At 45.3% G+C, this 23,271-nt stretch overlaps 2 protein-coding genes across 4 annotated transcripts in view; one reads left to right on the forward strand and one right to left on the reverse strand.

Annotated features, from left to right (window-relative positions):
- Dock1 (dedicator of cytokinesis 1) overlaps nt 1-23,271 on the forward strand; it is a 503,376-nt gene that overhangs the window by 197,183 nt on the left and 282,922 nt on the right. For both annotated transcript variants that reach the window (XM_013347890.2, XM_005351416.3), the window contains exons 26-27: nt 3,789-3,916; nt 5,918-6,013. In XM_013347890.2, coding sequence (XP_013203344.1) covers nt 3,789-3,916; nt 5,918-6,013 — 224 coding nt within the window. The remainder of the gene's footprint in view (nt 1-3,788; nt 3,917-5,917; nt 6,014-23,271) is intronic.
- The window catches only part of Insyn2 (inhibitory synaptic factor 2A), a 55,670-nt gene continuing 46,286 nt past the window's right edge, over nt 13,888-23,271 (reverse strand). For both annotated transcript variants that reach the window (XM_026781615.1, XM_005351415.3), the window contains one exon: nt 13,888-16,670. In XM_026781615.1, the coding sequence (XP_026637416.1) occupies nt 16,487-16,670 (184 nt within the window). In that variant the 3' untranslated portion in view covers nt 13,888-16,486. The remainder of the gene's footprint in view (nt 16,671-23,271) is intronic.

Genomic DNA, 23,271 nt, shown 5'->3' on the forward strand with positions numbered 1-23,271 from the left:
AAAAAAAAAAAAAAAGAAAATAAGAGACAACTCTCACCGAGTTTCCCTTCCATGGAAAAGAAACATAGTTAAAGCAGTTGGTATTTATGGTGGCCCGTGGACTTGGACCTGGAGGCGTAGAGCATAACTCCTTAGCTCCTGGCTTTGGTCCCCCAAAAGATGCTGGAAGCAAGTGTTTCTTCCTCTGAGGTGTGTAGTGGGTTTCTGATGGCACAATGATGGGCAGTGCTATGAGCCTCCCTGTAGTCTCGGATGCCTGCCCCAGACCCCTTGTTTGGGCAGGGTGGCTTCTGCCTCTGGGGCAGACCTACTGATCTGTCTGGTGGGTCTGTCCGTCTGTGTTCAGATGTGGAGCTGAATGCAGAGAGAATTTTCTGATGGTGGTGCTGCTGGCCCTGGGGATCTTTCCTAGTGGCTCAGCAGAGTGTTCCGTGCCAAGTCCTTCCTCACACACCGATTGTCACAGTTCCTGTCTTCGCACCCCCATTTTCCCTGCACTGCTCGACACTCACCTGTCAGAAAGGATAGCCAATGACTTTTCATCTCCTGGGGGAGCTGAAAGAAGGACGTCACTCTACTTTTGGAGTGTGTGTGTATGTGTGCATGTTTTGTTTTCTCAACACAATGTTACCCAGGCTAGCCTGGTTCCCATTAAGTAACCCAGATAGACTTGAACTCACAACTGTCCTGGTCTTCTGAGATTGGAATTACAAATGTGAGTCTTCCAATCCAGCTTGAACTAGCTTTAAACATGACAGACTATCTGTGGAATTGCTTCTCACGGAGACCGCATTACAGACAAGATCTGGGGGCTGCGCAAGCGGTGGGTGTGCTCTGAGGGAACCAAACATGGTGGGTAGTATCTCCCTGCCTGAGTTGGGCACGCAGACACACTCCTTTACCCTGAGGTAATACTGACAGATAGAACCAGCACACTCAATAACTCTGAGAACAGTGTGGGCCACTGCTGCTTTCCCAGTACAACAGACAAATGGGGCCAAAGGATGGGACATAGGTCAGGGCATCTGGTCCCAGACCCTAAAGGGCCAGCTCTGACAACCATTTAGAGACACATCTTTCCGGCAGGCTATGCTGGCCAGCTCATAAGACTTTTTACCCATCAGGCTGTAGCACAATGGTTCTCAAGCTTCCTAACACTTCAACCCTTTAATACAGCCCCTCATGTTATGATGAGTCCCCAACCATAAAATTATTTTTGTTGCTACTTCTGATTTTGTTACCATTATAAATCATAATGTAAATATCTGTGTTTTCCCAATATCTTAGGTGACCCCTGTGAAAAGGTCATTCAACCCCCAAAAGGATCTCAACCCACAGGTTGAGAACATTTGCCTTATCAGCTCTTCCTTTTCTATCTGAGATACCTTTGAAATTCACATGACCTCCAGAATAGTGGCAGTCATATAGATAGTAACCAGATGGACAGACATAGCTCAGGGCTTGCTCCATGTTCAGTTGAGCACATTGGGAAGGGGGGGCATCATGTGTTTCTAGTAGACGTGAAAGAGGGCTCAACTAGAGGCATTGAACTGGGGCTCTGGGAGGGTGGGGCTTAGGCACTGTTCTCCAAGGTATTCTTCTGACACATTGATCTGGAGAGTTTCACTCCATTAGGTTTTACATATGGCTGGAGGCAGCAGCCGTAGCGTAAATGAGAGTGGATCTAGCCTGTGAGCTTTGAGGTTCTATGGCAGAGGCATCTGGGGATGTTTTGTTGTTGATAGCATGACCTAGGGGTCACTTTCTTGTATTGTTTCCCTTGGACAGTCTGTCTTTGGACCATTCTCACATCTGTGCCATCTTCTGAGTGGCAGCATACCTTGGCATGTTGGAGTTGTCTGAGGAGCTCAAAGGGCACAGTCCTACCTGTGAAACAGTTTAGTTCTCCCATCAGGGTCATTGGAAGGGATAGGAGAGATCATAGGGAATTTGGATGGAGTCTTCCTAACACAGGAAACCCAGACACAAAGGGGCCTACTTTCTGGCTCAGACAGCACCCTTGCTGTGTGCTGTGCCCTCTGTCCCTGACTTCCTGCAGGATTCTCCACAGCTCCTTGTGTCATGAGCAGCAGTGCTGGCCTGCAGAGCTTATTGTTTGATGCATTACATCTGCACAGGGATTGATTATTAAAATAATGGTTCAACAAGTGAAGCCACGTGTTCTTATCGGATTACATAAGGTTTTTGTTTTGTTTTTGTCTCCATGACCAAATATCTGGCAAGAATCAACTTAGGGAAGTATAAGTTTATTTTTCCCACTTGGGGAGGGGGCATGATGGCAGGAACAGCTCTAGCTGTCCCTCCTCACCACCTTCACATTCCTACAGAACAGGAGGCAAAGGGCGGGGAATCCTGGCTCAGCTGGCCTTGTCATTGTCTTCACTCCTGTTCACTCCAGAACCCAAACCCTGGGCTAGCCCCACCCACAGTCAGAATGACTCTCCCCTCCTCAGTCTCAACTCTCTGGGGAATGCCCCACAGAGGCACTAGAGAGGTCTTGTTGAGGCCGTTCTCACTCCTGTCCAGTTGACAGTGGAGACTACTCATCATAAATATGTGTTCAGGAATTCCTCCTAGTCTCTCCCTGAGGGAGAAGATCCAAGTGGAATTTGAGATCTCCCTGGCTGAGCACCCTACATGTGTCCCACCGACAGACCATTGAGCAGAAAAGCTTGTGTTATGTCTCATTCTTCCTGCCCTGTGCCCACCTCCCCAGTCTCTCATTAAACTGTTGTCCTTGGGAAAGCTGACTGTGTGTGTTTGAGTTCAGGGTGTACTTCTGAAGGTGTGGAGGAGCTCCTCCATTGCTGTGTGATTTCTTTGTCCTTCCGTAGAAAACTCGGGAACATTAATGCAAAACATGCTTTTATGTATCATTAATGTCGTAAATCCCAAAGTGTACAATCCTGAAAACCAGCTACATCTATTTCCTGTTCCGGAGCTCTGCTGCTCACCCGCTTTGCATCTTAAAGGAGGTCACGGTGGCTGGGCTGGTGTCAGAATCTGGGGCTCTAAACAGGCAGGTCATTTTGGGAAGTGGATGCTGCCTGGACTCAGCTCATTTTCCAAACCGGAAGAGACCATTAGGAATTTCATTTGACCATCAATCTGTGCTTTTCTGTTTATGTTTGTGATATTCCGGCCATGTTCTCAACTAAACCACAAATGAAAGACACAAATGTTTTTCGACCTGGTCCTCAGCTCCCAAGCTTTTGTTTATAGTCCTGTTTCTCTACCCCTAATTTCTGTCTTCTCGTTCCCACTTCTTCGGTCTACTCCAGGGAGCTTGTCTGGGGAGGAAGGGCTGTATGTATACCATTGTCCCAGTCCCCAAGATCTTTCACTTAAGAAGGGGATCCTGTCTGTTTGGTCTAGGAAATGACTGGAAATCTGCAGTTTGAATAGTTTTTGATGGAGGGAGTACTCCTTTTACTACTGCAAATAAATGAATTGAAAGTAAGAGACATTAGTAGATAACCTGTCACATGTGCAACTGCACGGATGTATGTGTATGTGTGTTTATATGTGATATGCATGTTTGTGACTTGTGTGTTGATACAGAGACCTACAAAAACATGCAGGTACCCGTCTATAAATGATTGACAGCCTTGGAAATGGCTTCCTGGTGGTCAAGCCATCAGCCTCTGCAGATGTCAGTTTCCATCATGCACCTTGTGAATCAGACGCTTGAGAGGACATACCTTTCTTACAGACCCCAGGGCTTCCTTGGTGTCTTCTGCTGACTGACAATCCTGTGTTCTCCGCAGACTGCAGAGAGATCCTGCTCCCCATGATGACAGACCAGCTCAAGTACCACCTGGAGAGGCAGGAGGACCTGGAGGCATGCTGCCAGCTGCTCAGCAACATCCTGGAGGTGCTCTACCGGAAGGATGTGGTAAGTCATGGAGATCAGACCATGGCCAGCCTCGCCAGCCTTGTCCAAGCCTTGGAAACATGCCACAAACTGCCTTGTGGGAAAAGCATTGACCTTCATTTTCAGCTTTTATTTCTGTAGTTTTACCCTTGAATTATTTTTATTTGTGTGTGCGTCATGATTTTTTTACTTTGCAGCATTCACCCTTCTGAACTGAAATTAAGTTTTCATTTTCCTGTGCTTTCTTGGTAAGATGCTTCCCAAGGCCAAAGTTCTCATCCTGCAGGTCAGGTAAAGGCTACGGAGGCTGATTACCCATCCCTTTTTATAGGTCCTGAATTTATTAAGTGTTACATGAACTGAACCACCTGTCCTTCTGGCATCTTTCTGCCCTACTCACCACAGGTAGAAGCTTCCAGAGCTTTCTGAGCTTTGCAGCTCCCTCTTGTATTTCTAAACACTATAAAATTTTTTGGGTGGGGGGCTTTTTATTTTTCTAATCTGAATCTGGGTCAAACAGGTATATGAATATTTCGCCCCCCCCCCCACATCTCTAGCATATCATGTATGTTTGTGCGCATGTATACACTTAGGTAATGTCACTGATCCTCCAGGTGTTTCTGGAATCAGGATAGAAACACTTCTGTGTGTTAACAGTAAGTGGAGACTGAACCTCATGAGCAATACTGGGAGTGGGCTCTGGTGTCCTATGGCTCCCTCACCTGTCTTTGTCCCTGGTTCTCGGCAGGATTTTAGGTAGATAGAGTTTGTTCTGAACTCTTTCCTGCATTACCTGGAAACCTTCCTGGTCAACACACACACACACACACACACACACACACACACACACACACACACACACACACACCTCTGCGTGTTCCTTTGAGCAGTAAATCTTTCACGCTGAGCTAGCTACCTCTCCTTGCTTTCACTAAATACACCTTGGGGGCGGGGGTGCAGGATACTGAACCAGGTTCTCTCTGGAGCTATATACAGCAGGCTGCTTGCCTCCATCTGGGCAGATCAGGAAACAGAGCAAGGAGAAGGCTGGTCTTCATTTGACTTTCTCCTTTTCCCACTTTTTATTCAGTCCAGGACTCTTCCCCGTAAGCCAGTGCCACCCGTACTCAGAGTGGGTCTCACGCTCTCAGTTGAAACCTCTGTGGAAACACCAAGAGTCAAAGCTTTCCCTTACTATTGCCCTAGAATCCGGCAGAAGTGACAGTGGTGATGGACTATGCCATTCCCGATGGTTTGTGCTGCCAGGGTCAGCTACAACCCCTGCTGGATCATGGGATAGCTTCACCTCATCGGGGGCATGAGCCTTGCCCTGGGCTTGGATGTCTTCTTCAGGACCAGCCTCAGTGCTCCCATGCTAGGCCCGTTGCATTTTTCAGAGTAAAGCCGGGACAAAGAGCTTAGCTTTTAGGCCAAGTTCACAGAAGATCTTGTGACCGTTCAGAGACCAGGAGGCTGCCTGCTCAAGCCGTGTGCATGGAAGAGAATCCACAGTCCCATTTCGCATTAAGCCAGGGAATAAATTCTCCCTAATGGAACACCCCATGGCACTGTGAATTTTAGATAATTTGCTGCACTGGTACTAAAACATTCTGTTCTGTGAACGGTGAAGTTATCGGGAAGTGACACGCAGCGCGGTCCACGCTGTTATCTGCCTGCCTTCCGTTTACAGATGGCCAGGCATCTCTGCAAGACTAATTGGCGGTCTCACCAGGGATCGTAGACATTATATTGTTTAAATGGATTTGCTTTTAGTTTTAAGGTTTGCTTAAATTAATTTACTATGATTATATAACAAATTATCATTAATGGGCTATAATTAATAAAAGGCCTTGGGTTTTCTTCGGGAAGGCATTTGCCTTTGACGAAGGCCGTTTTTCATCTCGTTAAGGGTTATAATTGATTGACTCTATACAGAGCAGCTGGGTTCGGCAGCAAGCACTTGGGCTTGTGGAACCTTGATGGTCTGCGCTCTTGGCTTTGACTGGTGTCTCTTCCCTCCAGGGGCCAACTCAGAGGCATGTCCAGATCATCATGGAGAAACTTCTCAGGACAGTGAACCGGACGGTCATTTCCATGGGGCGGGATTCGGAACTCATTGTAAGTGCCCAGAGACACATGCTTGTGCGTGGCCACGAGCTTCCTACCCAGAAGGCTATTTCCCCCAAACACCTGCTCCATTCCATATCTCCTCTCCTAGCTGCCATTGGGAAGTGAACTTTCTTTCTTTCTTTTTTTTTTTTTTTCGAGACAGGGTTTCTCTGTGGCTTGAGCCTGTCCTGGAACTAGCTCTTGTACACCAGGCTGGTCTCGAACTCACAGAGATCCGCCTGCCTCTGCCTCCCGAGTGCTGGGATTAAAGGCGTGCGCCACCGTCGCCCGGAGTGAACTTACTTTCTTAAAGGGTAGCATGCACTTGAGATCCAGTCTGTTCTGATTTTCATAATCCCAGAAGTGTCTGTCAAGGGGGATGAGGAAACTTAACATGTCAGGGAACGAAATGCTTGGAAGGGGGTTTCTTGTTGTTATTACTTTTTATCAAAGATGCATCTTTTCTTGTAAGTCTTCACTCATAAGGTAGTTTCTTTCTTTGTATTTATTATGTTTATGGTATTTTTGATAACATTTTTTTATGAAACACCTTAAAAAGTAATTGAGGTAATGCAGCTTAGCAGTTTTATTGTCTACTAGATGTATCCTCACTGTTTCTTTTACAATGGGTTGTTACTTGTAGAAGATGATTTATTTCAAGAAGGTTCTATCAAATTTCAACGGTCTTTGTAAGTCGGTGTCGTGGTGACTAGTGTGCATATTTTGTCATGCCCATCCCCCCAAATGGTTAAATTTGGTTACTTAGGCATGAGACCCCTATGTACACCCAATTTACCATTTTAGTTTTATTACATCAAGTATACATCCTTATTTGGCTAACTTGCTGGATGGCCTCTCACGAGGGAGGGAAACAAAATTGTTTCCTTAATGGAAAAAACAACAGCTTTTTTAGGCTTTCGCCTACAATCAGGAGAGACACATTGGTCTTCGTTGGTGTGTGACCCTGATCTCTTCAGTATATCCTGGGAATGAACAAATGAGGGGAAGCTGGGGGTGCACAGCCAGCCTAGCCCAGCCCCTGTGTGGTGGTTTGAAAGAAAATGGCCCCCAAAGGGGCTAGCATTATTAGGAGGTGTGGCCTTGTTGGAGGAAGTGTGGGCTTTGAGGTCTCAATTGCTCAAGCTTCCCTCAGTGTGACACTGTGTCCACTTCCTGATGCCTTCTGATCAAGATGTAGCCAGCGCTATGTCTGCCTGCAAGCTGCTACGCTCCCTTCTATGATGATAATGGACAGGACCTCTGGATTGTAAGCTGCCCCCTCAATTAGATGTTTTCCTTTATAAGAGTTGCCATGGTCATGGTATATCATCACAACAATAAAAATCTTAAGACACCCTGTGTCGTAACAGAAGGTATTATGTGGGTGAAGTAGGCAAGTAGGTGCACCTGTGTGCTTCTTATCTCTGAATGCCAGGCCATGTTCAGTTTTCCTTGAGAACGTTTCTATAGTTTGGACTGTCACAGGTATGAATAAAGAAATAACAGGCTGACATGTGACATTTATGTTGACTTTTCTAGCTTGGCACTCTTCATGTGTTTCTATTTTGACTTTTTTAGGAACTAGAAACATCTCTGTATGTTGCCAGTCAGTAGAATCTGAACCCCATAAACAAGATTAGGGGTAGACTCCAGGGTGCCTGGGGCTCCCCTCCAGCCAGGCTCTGGTATACTTTGTGTCTGCTTACATGGAAACTGGGAAAGGGGCTCCAGGGAGGATGAATGGAGTGTGGCTTGATGCTGAAGCAAGCATCGTGATGTTCTTTCTGCTTTGGCTGGTCTTAGAGTAGATGGGATGGAAGGCTTCCAGATGCTGTTGAGGCTTCACCATCTGGATGTGGTCCTCCTGACAGGTGATGTGAATACAAGGTTTCTGATAAACTAGCCTTGCTCCTGTCTAAGATGGAGGGACAGTGTTCTATTTGGGAGGCGGGCAGTTTTGTCTCTGGTTAGGGAGACAGGACTGTGTCTGGTTAAGGGAACAAAGGTTCCTTTTCTGTTTAGGGAACATGATCCTTCTTTTAGTTGGGGAATATGTATCCCTTTCTCCCTCTGGCTAACTAACTGAGCTGTATCCCTGTGACTTGTCGTCTTTTGGCTCATTGTCCCTGCGCCTCTATTAAACCTGGGAGAGGAGGGCAGAAAGGAGGCTTGTAAAAGGTCACACAGCTTCTGTCAGATGAGAGCAGTTGTCAAAGCACACAAAGCTCGACAATAGGAAGAGTGCAGTGAGCACAGCTCTCAGAGTATGGGGTCCAAGAGTCTTTGGAATGTTTTCCTAGCTGAGTCCGAGTGACCATAGTAAGTTGTTATTAACCATTTGAGCTGGGCACTCACTACTGTCCGGGAAGAGTCTTGTTTATGGCTGACCACACCCGACTCCCATTGCCTAAACCACTACTTTCTATTGGATGGACTAGTATACATGTGGTTCCTGGTTCTAGTTACAGCTTGTCTCCGCTGGGAGACCAAGGTGAAGTGCCAATGGCTGTGGCCCACTTCAGCAGATATCAAGAGTGGTAAAAGCTCCCCTCTGGCTTCTACTAGTCACGTAAGCAGCTGCTGAGGGAAATAAGCCCTTTTCTGGCCCTATCCAGTCTTCTGCAGGTTGAATTCAGGTGTTGAGTTTCATGATGGGTCAGTGTCCAAGCTTGGCATAGCTCTTGTGTTCTAAGTACCACTTACCAATTCCTTGAGATGAACTCTTAATTGTTCTTAAAGTGGCTATTAAGTTAGGACCTCCGTCAGGCTCTACCCATCTGTAGCCACATCCACAGAGAGCGGGTATCAGGGGTACAAGACATTATCAGGGAGTGCCACAGCCAGGACCCTCTACCCTATCCCTGATCTTCACAGGCATCAACAGACGTCAAAGAGGGATTGAGGTCTTAAGTCAACTTCTCTCAGTTCTGAACATCTTAGATAAAATAGATTCAAAGATTCCTTTTGAATTTGTTCTGTGAAACCAAGCTGTCATGGAGGAAATCCAAAAAGAAACATGAATGAGCTGTAATTATTTAATAAGCGATGACATTGTCAAGATATATCAAGAAGAATGTTGGCCATTTAAGATCTGAATTGTTGAGAAGTATCTGTCAGTTGTCTGACGTCCTCGAGTCCCCTCTCTGCTGCCTGCAAAGTAGTGGGACTGCAGAACTTCCCCCGTGAGCATGTGTCACCTTGGCATCGCTGTCCGCACCAGCTGGGGATGCATGCATTAACTTAATGCAACCCTGTTGCTCTGTGAATTTAGATTAGTGGAGGAGCATCACAAAAGCATCCCTGACAAGGGGGACAAAAGCTTCATCAGTGGATCCTCTAGGGTGAAAACGGAGCCAAAAACGGTTTACAGATTTGTTGTAGGTGAACTGTACCATCCCATTGTGCCCCAGAGATTTCCATCATCTTGGGTTACTCACTTTGCATAACTATACTGGAAATTGTATAACTGTGAATCAGCTGGAAAGTTATAAATGATTGCTCAAAATGGATTTTTTTTAAAAAAAATAGAAGTTATTAAAATAAAAGAAAACTTCTGAGTAGACGCCTTTCATCAAAAGACTTATTCTGTGACATTGTCAAAGTTAGTGCTGGAAATGGGTCTGCTCTTTTCCAGGGGGTGAGTATTTATTAAGTATTCTGGCTCTGCCTGGTTATAGCCTGTGTGAGGAGTAGGCGACCTCACACAGAAGTGGACAAGCTGCGTAGACAGTCTATGGCCAGTTTTACACACTTCTGCAGAGTTTTTATATAAGCGCTGCTTTGCACTCTGTCATGTGGCATTTGTTTAAGTTCATCGCATTTGAAGTGTCCTGGGAATGCTCTTCATACACAGGAAAATGTTTCTTGATCCCAAAGGTCATAATTCAGATAAATCAGTAAATTTCCTAAGAAAATTTAAACAAAGCCCCTTCACTTGGCAACAGTAGATTGGAAAGCATGTAAATGCTGAGATCAGGCTATCCTGTAGCCTTATCATTGAATTAAAGGATCTTGTACATCTCTGCTCCACTTGGAAGTTCTTTAAGATGAGCCCTGAGTGTTAAGAAAGTGTGCATGAATATGAACTTGCCTGTGACCTTACACATCTGAAGTCACATCCACATGAAAGAGGTGGCAGGGGTCCAAGTCACCATCAGACCCCTAATTACTCAGTTCTGCATTAGGTTTGACTTTACATTTTATTTTTCTCTTCCTTTTAGAAGCCAGTCGAGGCTCCAGCATTATTGTGTTCCTACCCAGGATGTGTGATACTATGCAGGGACCTTGTAGTTGTAGTCAGGTGACCGAGTTAGCCATTTGATGTGACCTGGAGCTATACAAATGCATCTTCCATGGGATGAGCCATGGCCAGAGAACAGTGATTAATAGCTAGGGATGTTTCTTCTCCTGCTGCATTAGCGGTTGCTTCTTTCAAATGATTGGATTGTATTCTGATAACAAGTCCTTTAAAAAATGTAATTGAGTGAGGACGATGGTTAAAGAGATTTCTTTGGCCTGGATAAACACCAGAAGATGGAAAATTACCAACTCTCTTAGGCAAAGATGTGACCTCTCCTAAGGGAAGGGTCCCCTGGGAAGTTCACAGAAGAGGGCTTAGGGGTGGGGAGTCTTTTTTTGGGTTGTTCACTGACTGTGACTTTGGGAGCCTCTGCCTTACTGGACTCAGCAAATCCAGTAAGTCCTCTGAGTGCACTGGACACTATTTGGCTACAGCTGTATGGACGTGGATGGGTGCAGTGTTTAATAGGGGCAGCAGCAGCCTTGTGGGGAGTTCCTTAGCATCCCAGGTCATTCATAAGGCCCTGGAATGCTTCTGCATTTGGAGAGGAAGGTGTTAATTATAACTGTTATCCCAGGGAAGAGTGCCCTTTCACTAAGACTCAAAACAATTATATTACCAACATATTATATCTCTTCCGCATGAGCACTGGTGTTGAGATGTGTATTTCCTTGGAGTTAAAGTATGAATGTGCTTTTCAAAGTCCTTATTTATAGAGTGCCTTATAGATGTTTCCAATGGAGGGAGCTTGACTTTTGAATGCAGCCATCATACCAGCTGTCCAACTATATTGGTGGCCTTCTGAAATTCACCCTTGTGTATGTATATTTGTGAGCAATAACTTTGTAAGTTCATTTATATTTGGTATTGGCAGGGGGATTTTTCTTGCTTTTTTTAATGTTGATGTGTCCTGGGTTTTCTTGTATTTTCCACCAAGGTTGCTCACTAACAGTGGGCTTACAGCAGAGGAAATAAGAATCATGTCATTGTCTGGGTAAAATTCGAAGAGTTCCATGATAACCCGGAATGACTCATAGTAAGGGTAGCTAGTGATCCACAGTCCTCTACATGCACTGGGAACTAGAACCAAATCCAGCAGCAAAGAGAGCCACACACACTTTTTTGTCTGCATTTATAGTGCATGAGACCATGCCCAAAGCGGGCTGGTATCTAGAAGGCTATTGGCTGAAGGAGTTTCCACAACATGTTCATACCAGATTGTAAAGGGACTTTATATTAATTATAAGGTGTTTAGAAGCTAATGAGTAGCTGTCACATGACCTGTGACCTGCCATAATGCATCTCACCCATTACAGCTTGATTTGTTTGTTAGTTAATTCACAAGGCTGGGTGATTCTTTTGATCTTTGTGTTGTATAGGTGGTTTTTTTTCAATAAATGAATTGGCTCCACATTTATCTGAGCTCAAAGGTACGAAAGGTCATTTTTAAGAGATGAACAATGCGGGCAAAGGAAGCTATTGTTGTGGTCTTTGCTAACATCGCACCCATGAAACTGCCTCCACTGGTGGTAACTGAATCAGGTAAAAACACTCCTATAACATCAGCCTGCCAGTGTGTAGGGTGGTTATCCACTGGCCATGGTGCTATCAGATGATGTGGTGGAAGTTCATGGCCCTTGGCTGATTCCAATTCTGGCCCACTTCTATAAAAAGGCAACATGGCAAACTCTTTTATCTGATGGCATCTCTTCTCTCTCAGCAAATAGTGGTTTCTGTGGGATGTCACATGCCTGTCGTGGTCCACAAGGAAACTGATCTTGTTAGGCGCCTGCCTCATTCTGTCTGTCTGTGTTTGGGAGTTCTTTCAGCTGATCTAGGACAACTGCTATGATACCCTTGGCCCTTGTCTGCCACATTCAGCTATGCTGTGGAGACTAACAATCCTGAGGGATTCACAGAAGCTCAGATAGCATGGCTTTTCTGGACATTGGATCCCTCCCATTCAAACTCTGATGGTCTGGTAGAATGGGTATTTTGGTGTGGTGTAGGAGTTCCTTCTATTTGTGTGTTGCTTTCATAGGATAATGAATAAAGAAATACCTTGGCCTAGTTGATAGGGCAGAATGTCAGTAGGTGGAGAAGATAGAACTGAATTCTGGGAGGAAGAAAGCAGAGTGAGGGAGACACCATGGATCTGTGGCTGGAGGTAGATGTGCTGAAACTTTTCTGGTAGGCCATGACCTCGTAGTGATGCACAGATTGATAGAAATGGGTTAAGATGTAAGAGTTAGCCAGTAAGAAGTCAGAGCTAATGGGCCAGGCGGTATTTAAATTAATATAGTTTCTATGTGGTTATTTCGGATGCAAGCTATCTGGGTGGCAGGGACAAACAAAGAGACCCCCTTCTTGCAACATTGGCGTTTATATAAGAAGTACTCTAAGGTGACCCTACCTAGCATGTGGCTAAGGACTGATTCTAGAATTTGCCTGAATATTCTTCCCATGGGTGTGAACTGATGCATCGGGCCCCTCTCTTCCTTCTGCCCATACCATTTGCCTTCATCTCCTTCATTTCCCCAAGGCAAATGTGGGGGCAGTGAGGTCTCATACCCACATCTGCAGTGGACTATATTTGTAGATGTGCCATCTTCTCCCACAGAGCATACAGGCCACCTCTCATACCTAGTGACATTGTTCTGGACTTTGCTTTTAAGGCTTTACATCCATGCTGGAGTGATGGTGTCCCACTCAGAGGAGAGAGAAAAAAACAGCTAGTCACCCCTCTGGGCCTGAGACCTACTTGACCAATGCTCTAGAGCAATGGCTCTCAACTTCCTAATGCTGATAGAGGTTTGCCAAACAGGCCTCAACCCATAGGTTGAGAACCCCTACTCTAGAGAGAAGCCACCCACCAACTGTAGGCCATGGAAGGTGGCAGCACTGGGTGAATTTAGTTGTCTTGGAGGCTCTTTAAAAAATAGACACAAGTTAGGCACATGATACCATGAGCATGTATGTACCTTGCATTGCTGTAGCACAATGCTTTTACCCTGTGAAGATTTGTTTCTTGTACTTGTTTAAATAAATGTTGGTTGGCCAATAGCCAGGCAGGAAGTATAGGTGGGGCGATGAGAACAGGAGAATTCTGGGAAGAGAAAGATTCAGCCTATCGTCATCACCCAGTCAGAGAGGAAGCAAGCTGACAAAGGTACCAAGCCACATGGCTAACACAGACAAGAATCATGGGTTAAGATGTAAGAATTAATTTATAAGAAACCTGAGCTACAAGGCCAACCAGTTTATGATTAATGTAGACCTCTGTGTGTTTATTTGGGACTAAATGGCTGTGGTACCTGGTGGGACAGAATCCTCTGTCAACACTGCATGCCTTAAAATTTTACCTTATTTTCCTGATGACTAAACCCATGCCATGGTGCTGGGTAAGCATGCTAGAGTTGCCTCTCTGGTCAGGGAGCACCCAGGGCACATGATGCTCTCATCTTTCCAAACGACAACTGAGTGCCTTCTAGGCCAAATATCTGCCCAGTATTATTTTCTTGAGTTTTCCCAAAGTATAGAGGCTGTGAAATGAGTTTAGTAGCCACACAAAACATTACCTTTGCCTTTTTTATTTAAAAATTAATAAATATTTAATGACAAGTATAATAATTTACTCTCTATACGTAATGCCATGTGTACATCTACATAGGCGGGAACACTGAACTTTTCACTTGGTTTTGTATGAAATTTTGACTTCCAATCTTTCCAGGAGAAGGGTCGGCCTCCGTCGTTGGCAAATTGTGATTGGCTATGAAATGAGCTTGAAAATGCATTTTGTTTCCTGTTTGGTGGGGATGCTTTTTTCTTTCGAGGAGGAACTGGTTTATCTTCAGCGTTTCATTTCTGGCTCTAAAATACTTAATTTTTTTATTTGACTCATAACAGTGACATCACAGGTAGTCACATGTATTTGCATTTAGACAGATGTGCAGCCCTGGGCAGAAAGCTGCCAAACCCTTTCTTCCACTTGCTGAGAACATGGAATTCGTCAAACACATGAGGAGAAAACTGGTTGCCAGCATTTTCATAATGTCAGTTAAAAACAGTATAAAAACGTGAAAGACATGTTTAAAGGTTCAGTATGCATGAAACAATTGCACTTCCTTCAAGGTACAGGATCAGCGCGGTCAGGGCTCTCCTCCGGCTCCTTTGTTTACTGCTCATCTGTGGATTTGAATCCCCGAAGCGTACTTCCTTAAAGGCCCGTGTTTGTGTGCATGCCCACGTGTGCACGTGCACCTGCGTGTGTGGTATGGTCTGTGTGTGCATTTTGAATTAAGCAGATTTGAATTTTTACAGAGTAGTTTCTGAAAGGCATGTGTTTGTGTGTGTGTGTGTGTGTGTTGTGTTCCCACATGTGGGGTGTGTGTGTGCGTGTGTGTGTGTGTGTGCATTTTAAACTACGCATACCTCTGTAGTGTGGTTTGAGGAATCCCCTGAGAGCAGTCACACAAAATATTCTTTTAGTTTTCTCTTTTAAAGACCAGATCTGATTGCCGATCGCTAGATCCTTGTATAACTCAAATGTCAGAACTAAATGAAATTGTTGAGTCCAGAGGAAAAGCATGGTGAGTCTTACCTCCTGCCCATCCAAAGCAGGCCATGGCCTTCTCCCCAAACCGAGCCGCTCTGGCTTTGCCACCAGATCCGCGAGGCTGTCATCAGCATGCAGTTCCAGCGGAAAGCGCTGGACAGACACTGAAGACTAGGTTTTTTTTTTTCTCATATGCTCACAACTAGTCAAAGTTTTAAGTTATACAAAAACGAAAAATAAATAAAAGGCAAAAGAAGACCCCCCCCCCCCCACTTCCTACACGAGAAGCAGAACACCGAGAGACATCATTAACTCACAGGAGGATTTTGTTTTCTATAAAAAAGATACCTGGAATGGTGCAGAGACATGAGTGTAAAAGAAAGGAGTGGAGGTTCACGTTGTCATGTGTCATCAAGAGAGAACTCTTGTGTGTGACGGCGGATTTAAAAAAATCCCTAAAAACATCTGATTCACAGCTTTCCCCTAAGTATGCCGTTTAATACAATTTACTGATAGCTTAAAATGGAGGCGATGCTAAGTTTGGCCATTGGTAGCAGCGAAGGGAAACACACTGTGTCTCTCTGAGATGGTCAGATCTTGCACAGCAGAGACAGGGCATAAAGAAGTGTAGACAACACCCGGCTGCGCTCAGGGATGAAGAGTGTCTCTGGGGACTGAGCCACAAAAACACTTTCTGCCACAGCCCAGGCACCAGTGATTTATAGGTAACTATATTATCCATTGTGTATCTCTGTCTCTTTTCAAATTCTCGCCAGATTCATCATTTGGCCTTTGGGCACCCAAAGATTAAAAACAAGACCTAAGAAAGCTTAGTGTCCATTAGCTCTGACCCTGTCAGCTTGCAATGATTGAAGGCATATCCTGACTGGGGGTGGGGGTGGGGGTGGGGGTTCCTGGCTGCTGGCCATTTGGGAAATGAGCAGTAAACATGTCGTCCATCTGGAGATGAAGAGGGTGCTAAATCTGTGGTGTCAGTGCGACACTGAGATGTGGTCACTTGGCGTAGCGCTACAGCACACAAAGGCAGGTATACATAGAGTCACATTTTTGAGATTATTCATGGTCTCCGACCACTTGAAAAAAATTGTGCTTTCTCCGGAATTTAATGTGCTGAAAACTGCACTCGCCCCCTGCTTATTTGCAAAATGAAAGGTAAAAATGAAGCCTTTTGCTAACAGAAGGCTTGCTTTTTCTTCTCATTTAAAAAAAAAAGTCATAAGAATAAAAGGCCAAAAATAATGAAAAGTTCCACTGTCTACAGAGGGACAGCCTGCTGCATGAAACGTTGATAACTCAATACTTGTTCATAGATGGGGGGGGGCTGCCAGGGTGTAGATTTTTTTTCCTTATCTTTGATTACATAAGTTTTATTTCAGACTTTACACCCCACACCAGTGATCTGCAAAGGACAGCTGGCAAGGGGTGACCGTCACTCCCTTTGCTGCAAATTATTTGTTGGTGCGAAGGCCTTTTTGGTACACAGGGCGAGAAGCAGGGAGCACACATTGGCACCGCAGTTCCCTTGGTCCTATCCAGTTTGGAAAAGGACTGACTTAAATTCCAGTGGGTTTGAAAGACGGTCTGGGGACTCCCAAGCCCACGAGTCTTAAAGAAACCAGAGTTTCCACCTTCCGTGCTTTTTGGACTCAGTTTTGGATTTTTGCTTGGGTGTGGAGGAGTAAGTCTCCTGAGTGTAAGGCGAAGGGATGACCTGAGTTTCCTCGACAGGGTGCAGTTTTCTCAGCACAGGCTGGAGTTTGTCTTCCTGTTGCTTAAAATCCAGCTCCACGCTAGAAAGACAGAACACAGAGTTTAGTGCGTGACCCTAGAGATCTGGTTCCCCACCCCCCAGTATGTTCTTGGAAAAGAGCATCCTTTCACACGGGCAAACCTTTAGAGATCTAAAGGACACAGTTGTTCCACAGTCTTATCATGAGACTATGGAGATGGCTCAGCCAATAAAGGGCTCATCCTGTAAGCATGAAGGTGTGACCAACCCTGAATGCTCACCCAGAGCCCGGTGTAGTAGTGTTTGTCTGCAATTCCAGTGCTGCGGCCAGAGATTGGCCAGCCAGCTTAGCAATCAGTGAGCTCCAGGTTTGGAGAGAAAGCTCCGCATGTAAAATTAAGATAGAGATTCACCAGAGACTACTCTCCCAGTAGCTACCATTTGCCTGTAGCTCCTCAGCTAGGGGAAGGACTTTGTACCCCTCTCTCTGGTCCATGCTGGGGTTTTATGTGGCTTAAGCTTACAAAGAGCTTGTGGATGTTGTCTCAATGGCTGTGAGTTCCTACGTGCAGCTGCCCTGTTGTGCACCGAGGACACTGTTTCCTTGTATTCATCTACTACCTGTGGCCCTTACACTCTTCTGTCTCCTCTTCCTCAGTGGCCCCTGAGCCTTGGGAGGAAAGGAAGACCATATATCCAAGAGTACTTAGGTGGCACAAGCTGGTCTCCATCAGTAGGGAAAGAAAAAATAAAGGTCACCAAGTTCTGTTGGTGAAGTGGATCTGGGAGGAGATAGGGTAAGGGGTGTATAGGATAAAAAAATACATGATTCAGAATTCTTCAATTTGTCAAAAATGATATTGAAATTGAATGGAGAGCAGTAGAGGAAGAGGTGTGACTCTACTCCTGACTTCCACATGCATGCACATGCGCACATGTGCACCTGGTCATCAGAATATGCACATACATACACCTTACACAAACGATTTAAATCTCAGTCTGGCAGAAGTCATGATGCATACACACGCATGGCACATAATGCATCAAGCTGTGTCTTCCTGTGCAGCCAGCACTGGTCAGGGAAGCCTCTGGACTGAAAGCACCATGAATCGAATGACTGTGGCCTGCCTTCTTGCCAGTTATTACTAGTTTCCTTACTAGTCTCAAGCATTCTTAAGGACCACCGCTAGGAGGAGAGTGTGGGGAGGAGGCTTGCGGTTATCTCTTCAGCACTACTGAAAGGTCCTTGCTGTTATCAAGCACAGCTTTTCAGGAAGCAACAGAGATCGTGTTGTAATTGCACTGTGGGAGCAGGGATGTGCAAGGATATGTGTGTGTCAGAAAGATAAGATTGAAGATGTGCTTCAGAATATCGGCTGCTCCTTAGGATGCCTCTGTGAGGAAGGCTGCCAGAGTGCTGGAGTTGTCCCCGACATCTTTGGTAAGCAGTGATGGTCTGCTAGAATCCACTCCGAAGGGATGCCCTGGCCCACATGGTTTCCTCTGATGATGAGGCACTGAGGAGCTTTTCTTCCCATCCCGTGTTGTTTAGATCATATGGTTTGGACTTGGGCTGTGGAGTCTTCTACCCTGTCCTGTGGTCCAGATGCTAGACTAAATGTCCGCAGATTTCAGTGAATGTTCATAGCATTCTTCCTCTAGCCTGGGAGCACATAATACCATCCTATCCATAATAACATAATAACATGGAATCCTATCCATTTAGAGCCATTAATCCCAGCCAAATTCTGACATTTCAGGAACACAGAGCAGCAAAGCCACATTATCTGGAGTTTTAAAAATAAGTTCAAGACCTATCGAATATACCAGTATATGGTTTTTAAATCCCATACACCATTTTTCATATTGTCAAAGGTTGTAATATCACTGAGGGTTTTTTTTTTAATGTCAAGGGAAGTTTATGGCTATTTTCCACAAGAAGCCTTATTTTCTTCTTCATTTATTTTTTAGGAAGGTGTGTGTGTGTGTGTGTGTGTGTGTGTGTGTGTGTGTGTGTGTGTGTGTGTGTGTGTGTGTGTTTTTCCCTGTATGCACACGTATGTGGAAATTCGGAGGACAACTTTCCGGAGTCAGTTCAAAGCCTCCTTGTTCTAGGAAGAGGAACTGAAGACCACTGCGTCAAGTGTTACATCTCGATGAGCTAGTAGAGACAAGGCCCCTCCTAGGGACAGCTGTGCCAGGGCAACCTTAGGATGCTTGGAAATTGTGACATTCTAGCTTGTCTGGGCTGTGGTACCTGAGAAAGTAGGAGATCCTGTCTTGGTGCCTGGGGAGCAGGGGTGAGTTAATTCTCTCATCATCAATGAGCTTCCATTTACTTTAGCTCCAGGAGAGATAATTGCCTGTCTTGTCGAATTCTAGAAAGAGCACATTCTCAAACACCCAAGATCTCTTAACTATGGTGAATAGTTCAAATATGACTGTGTTCTCACTATTACGTGTCAACTGCAGACTTTACAGTTGAGTCTGGTGCCCAAAAAGAAAAGGACTAGAGAATTCTTAGCCTGGACATTTAGACAACAAGGCCTTTCAGGAATTTGTGAGATGTGACATTTAGCTAAACTAATACCGAAACACGTCCTCCACGTCAAGACCATCGCCACTGTCCCAGGTAGCCTTTTAGTGATTAGAACAGTGCATGTGGCTGGCATCTTCTGGGCTAACATACAGTCGTGGGCACCTGTAATTATTGAATTCCCATTAAGCGACTACACTGGGAATCCTGTCATTAACCAATTTATCACACCGTGGAACCATGTAATCACGGAGTAATCTAATCTGAGTTCTTGTTAACGAAATGACTCGACTTTATCTGTTGAGCAGAATCCCGTTTGTGCTCATCTAATATGCTGTAGCCCTGAGCAGGCTTGATAGGAGAGGGCCCCCAAGCCTGGCAGTGGGGGGGTCCATGACACAGTGACCACGAGCCCTGCCTCTCCTCACTGCTTGCTCTGCATTGTCCAGGTTGCAGTGTGCCTGCCTGGGGGTGACATGTGGGTATCAGCCACCCACATTCTGGATAGGCAAACCCTGGCTGTTAAGTAACAAAAACGCGTGTTTTCCCCCTGCTGTCTGCCGGCAGTTTCTTGTTGTCAGAGTAGACACTGGGTTATTTGGGATCTGAAGTATATGGCTGACTACAGAAGACGGTATTGCAAGGCTAAGAATCTGGTTATCTCTGGCTGACTTAGAGCAAAGGTTTCTTTGATCTTAATGGCCAAAGGGTGTTTGCTACGAGCAGAGGTTCTGGATATCGCAGAGGTCTGTCCCAGTCCTCCCTCTCTGAGGTCAGTTGGCCACATAGAGTGTAGGGAGGCCTATGGGTAGGCGGATGGCAGTGTCAGCATCTGATCATTCCCTCCTTCCTTGTGGCCATTTGTTTACCCAGCTTGGGTGCTTTTCTCTGGCTCACAGCATGGAATGCCACACTCTGTTTCCCTACCCCACCCCACCTAGCTACACACGACTTCTGCAACCTGACCACAAATCCTCATCTTTCATCTTTGAGTTCCTTCTTTGCATGGCATTAAGTGTGGAGAATTCTGTGTTTGCATAGGTGCTGGGACCTGGCCAGGGTTTTCTGGTTAGTGGGCTCTGGCATCAGATAACAGGATAGACCTTGTACTGAATGTAAGAGAAAGATCCATGGGCCCCATGTTTACAGCTGTTGCCCAGGGCATGTTGTTGATCCCCTCTGAAGCTTTCCTTTTCTTGTCTGCACCTCTATTCTCTTTCCAGGCGTCCAAAACAATGCCTCCAATTAGAATTCCCAGGTGGGCAGAATTCCTGTGTCTGCAATTATTGCAATGCCTTGACCACACTTCTCTGTGGCTCCTGGTGGTTCATGATTAAAGAATGCAAAGACATTTCATTTCTCTGGTTAATTCTTTTCCCTTAAATATTCTTACTCTTAATTATGAGTTTATAAAATAATTTTCTGTATATTTCTTGTGTATGTGTGCAAGTATTATATACGTACACATGTTCCTGTACATGTGTATATGTATATATACACACATGCATATATGTATATATACACACACATATACACACACACACACACACACACACACACACACATATATATATATATCATACAGGCCTGAGATCAATCTGTTTGGGGCAGTCTCTCACTGGTGGCCTGGAACTTGCCAACTAAAGCTAGGTTGGTTGGCCTGTGAGCTGCAAGAAATCTGCCTGTCTCCACCTTCCCAGTTCTGGGATTTAGAGTATTTGCAGGATGCCTGTGTTTTTTTATGTGTGTTCGGAGGCTGGGCTCAGGTCCCTCTGCTTGCACTTTATCAACAGAGCACCTCTCCTGCTTAGTCTATCTATTTCTACAGAAGTAAAACTTTGCCTGAGTCTCAGGCTGCTCTCTCAGCCCATACTCAAGCTCGGTTTTCTCCCTAATGCTTCTCTAGCCATTTCATGGGCTGTTGCAGTATAGGGTCCTGGTGTTTCTCTACTCCCTCCTCCTCGTTTGAAGCTCTCGCAGAACTTAGGTTCTACCAACTCTTGTCTCTTCCTCGGCTTAATTGAATGCCTCAGTTGAAACCTCTCTCCACTTCTCACTCTGCAGCAGGGAAGGGTTAAAGGCCGGTGAGCATGGCCCCCAAGCACTTGCTTGTTTTCCGAAGTGGAAGACCCCACGTTTTTCATTTCTCCTGCCTGCCGATGCCCTGTGGCTCAGTGAGCCTCAGATCCTGAGCCTCTTGTTTTTAATTCTCTTTGAGTTAGATCACAGAGCCCCTAGTGCTATCTGTGACTCTCCACATCTTGCTCTGACACTGTGGATAAATCACGTCACCTGGGGGACCTGAATTCCCTTGGCTGTGAAGTGGTGATGAAGAGTCTTCCATTGATATAGGACAAGCTCCAGAAGCCAATGCACTGGGAGCACGAGGGAGCGCTTATCCTGTGCCTTTGGATAGGATAAGTAAAGTTCTGAGTACAGCACCAAGTGGCAGTGAGGGCGACTGCTGTATGGACATGGAGACATCAGCCCCATGGGAAAACACCAGCGCTGTCCAGAGGAAACTGATGGGTAGGGACCTCTCCAGATCATGCCCCTTGTGTGCTGAAGGAGAGATAAACCTTTCTCTCTGGTCCTGTTTATCCACATCCTCGACCCACCTCTCCAGGCAGTAGAGGAAACATTTCGCCATAGGACATCTAAGTGACACTTTCGTCTAGTGTGTCCAACATCACATCTTTCTAAAGTCCAGTCAACTGTCTTCCCTCACATGGTTGGTAACCATGACCCCCATCCTTCCAGATGGCCATGCCACAGACCCTGACGGTAGCCAGTCAGACATGACCATTCTGTTTTCAGTGATGGTTTTCTTTCTTTGGGGTGTAACTGCAGCGAAACTCAGAGAATGCAGGACTTTCATTCTTTCTAAAATCCACTGCAGTGTGCTCCCTGTTACTAGGATTTGGTTATAATCATAGTCTGCTCCTTGCTTGCTTTTATCATTTTGAAGATGGACACTCCTCTGTTCAGACAGATAGACTGCCTCCTGGACACACCACTGGGAGTTGGTAAAGCAGCCTGCCTCAAAGCAGACTGCCTCTGAGCCCCTGGCCAGAACTCTGCTCCTCTGGAACAAAGGCTACAACCTCGTGTTAGCCACAACTAGCCTAGGGTAGTACACATAATGGTGTTAGCAATGTTTGTTTATGGTCTCTGGAGTCTTGGGAATGGTCCCATGTGTTTTCCAGGATGCTCTTTTCAGATGCCTGGCTAAAGGAACAGGCTGCCCATTGGGCCTAGGAACCACTGTACCCTTAAAGATAAATCACTGAAATCTACTCAGAGGATTTTTTGCAAACCAACTCAGGAATTAGGGGCAAGCCTGAATCCTGTATTTAGGCCCTAGAGAATCCTCCTATTCACCTAGAAACTGCAGGGCATTCATTTCCTAATGAAACTGACAAACTCCCTCCTTCCTTGGTGCGGATTTCGACTTCAGCAAAAAGCGCCTTAACTTTCACCTACAGGTGAGGGCTGTGGCTGCTGTGGGTTCTTCTGCCCTGAGTAAAATTTAAGCCATTGCTTTACAAACAAACCTGGGGATATGAGCAGTTTCATTCTGAGTGCCATTGTTAGTTTCACAGTGTCTGCAAGGTGTTGCTGGAGCTTTTAAAAATCCTTACATACTGGGGGAAAAGAGATAGTGTATTTTTAGATTCTAAGAGAATACTGAAAGAAATTGGATTATTAGCTTTGGGAATTTTCAAGGAGAATTTTGAGGCCTGTCAAAGCTATCTTTTTTTCTCCTGACTTAATTTATTTTATTAAAAAATATTTTTGTTATATTTGGATAACATCGCATAAGATATTGTTCATGGAGTCCATTCTGTCACTGTCCCACCCCCCTCCCATTCCCACTTGAAATGTGTGAATGATAACACAGCAATATATGTTAGATGGAAGACGGATTTTTCCCACCTCGGCTCATACTGCTCAAGAACTTAATATGCACAAGTGGAATAATTGAAGCGACACTGGACAGGGTATTTCCACTAAGAGATAATGGTTGGATGACACAGGCTGCAGAGACTGCTGCTCCAAGTGGCTCTGGATGGCCTCAGATTGGCACTGCTTCTGCATACAAATGCAATTACCTCTCCACAATGAG

Source organism: Microtus ochrogaster, chromosome 8, assembly GCF_000317375.1.
Source record: "Microtus ochrogaster isolate Prairie Vole_2 chromosome 8, MicOch1.0, whole genome shotgun sequence".
Classification (NCBI taxonomy): Eukaryota; Metazoa; Chordata; class Mammalia; order Rodentia; family Cricetidae; genus Microtus; species Microtus ochrogaster.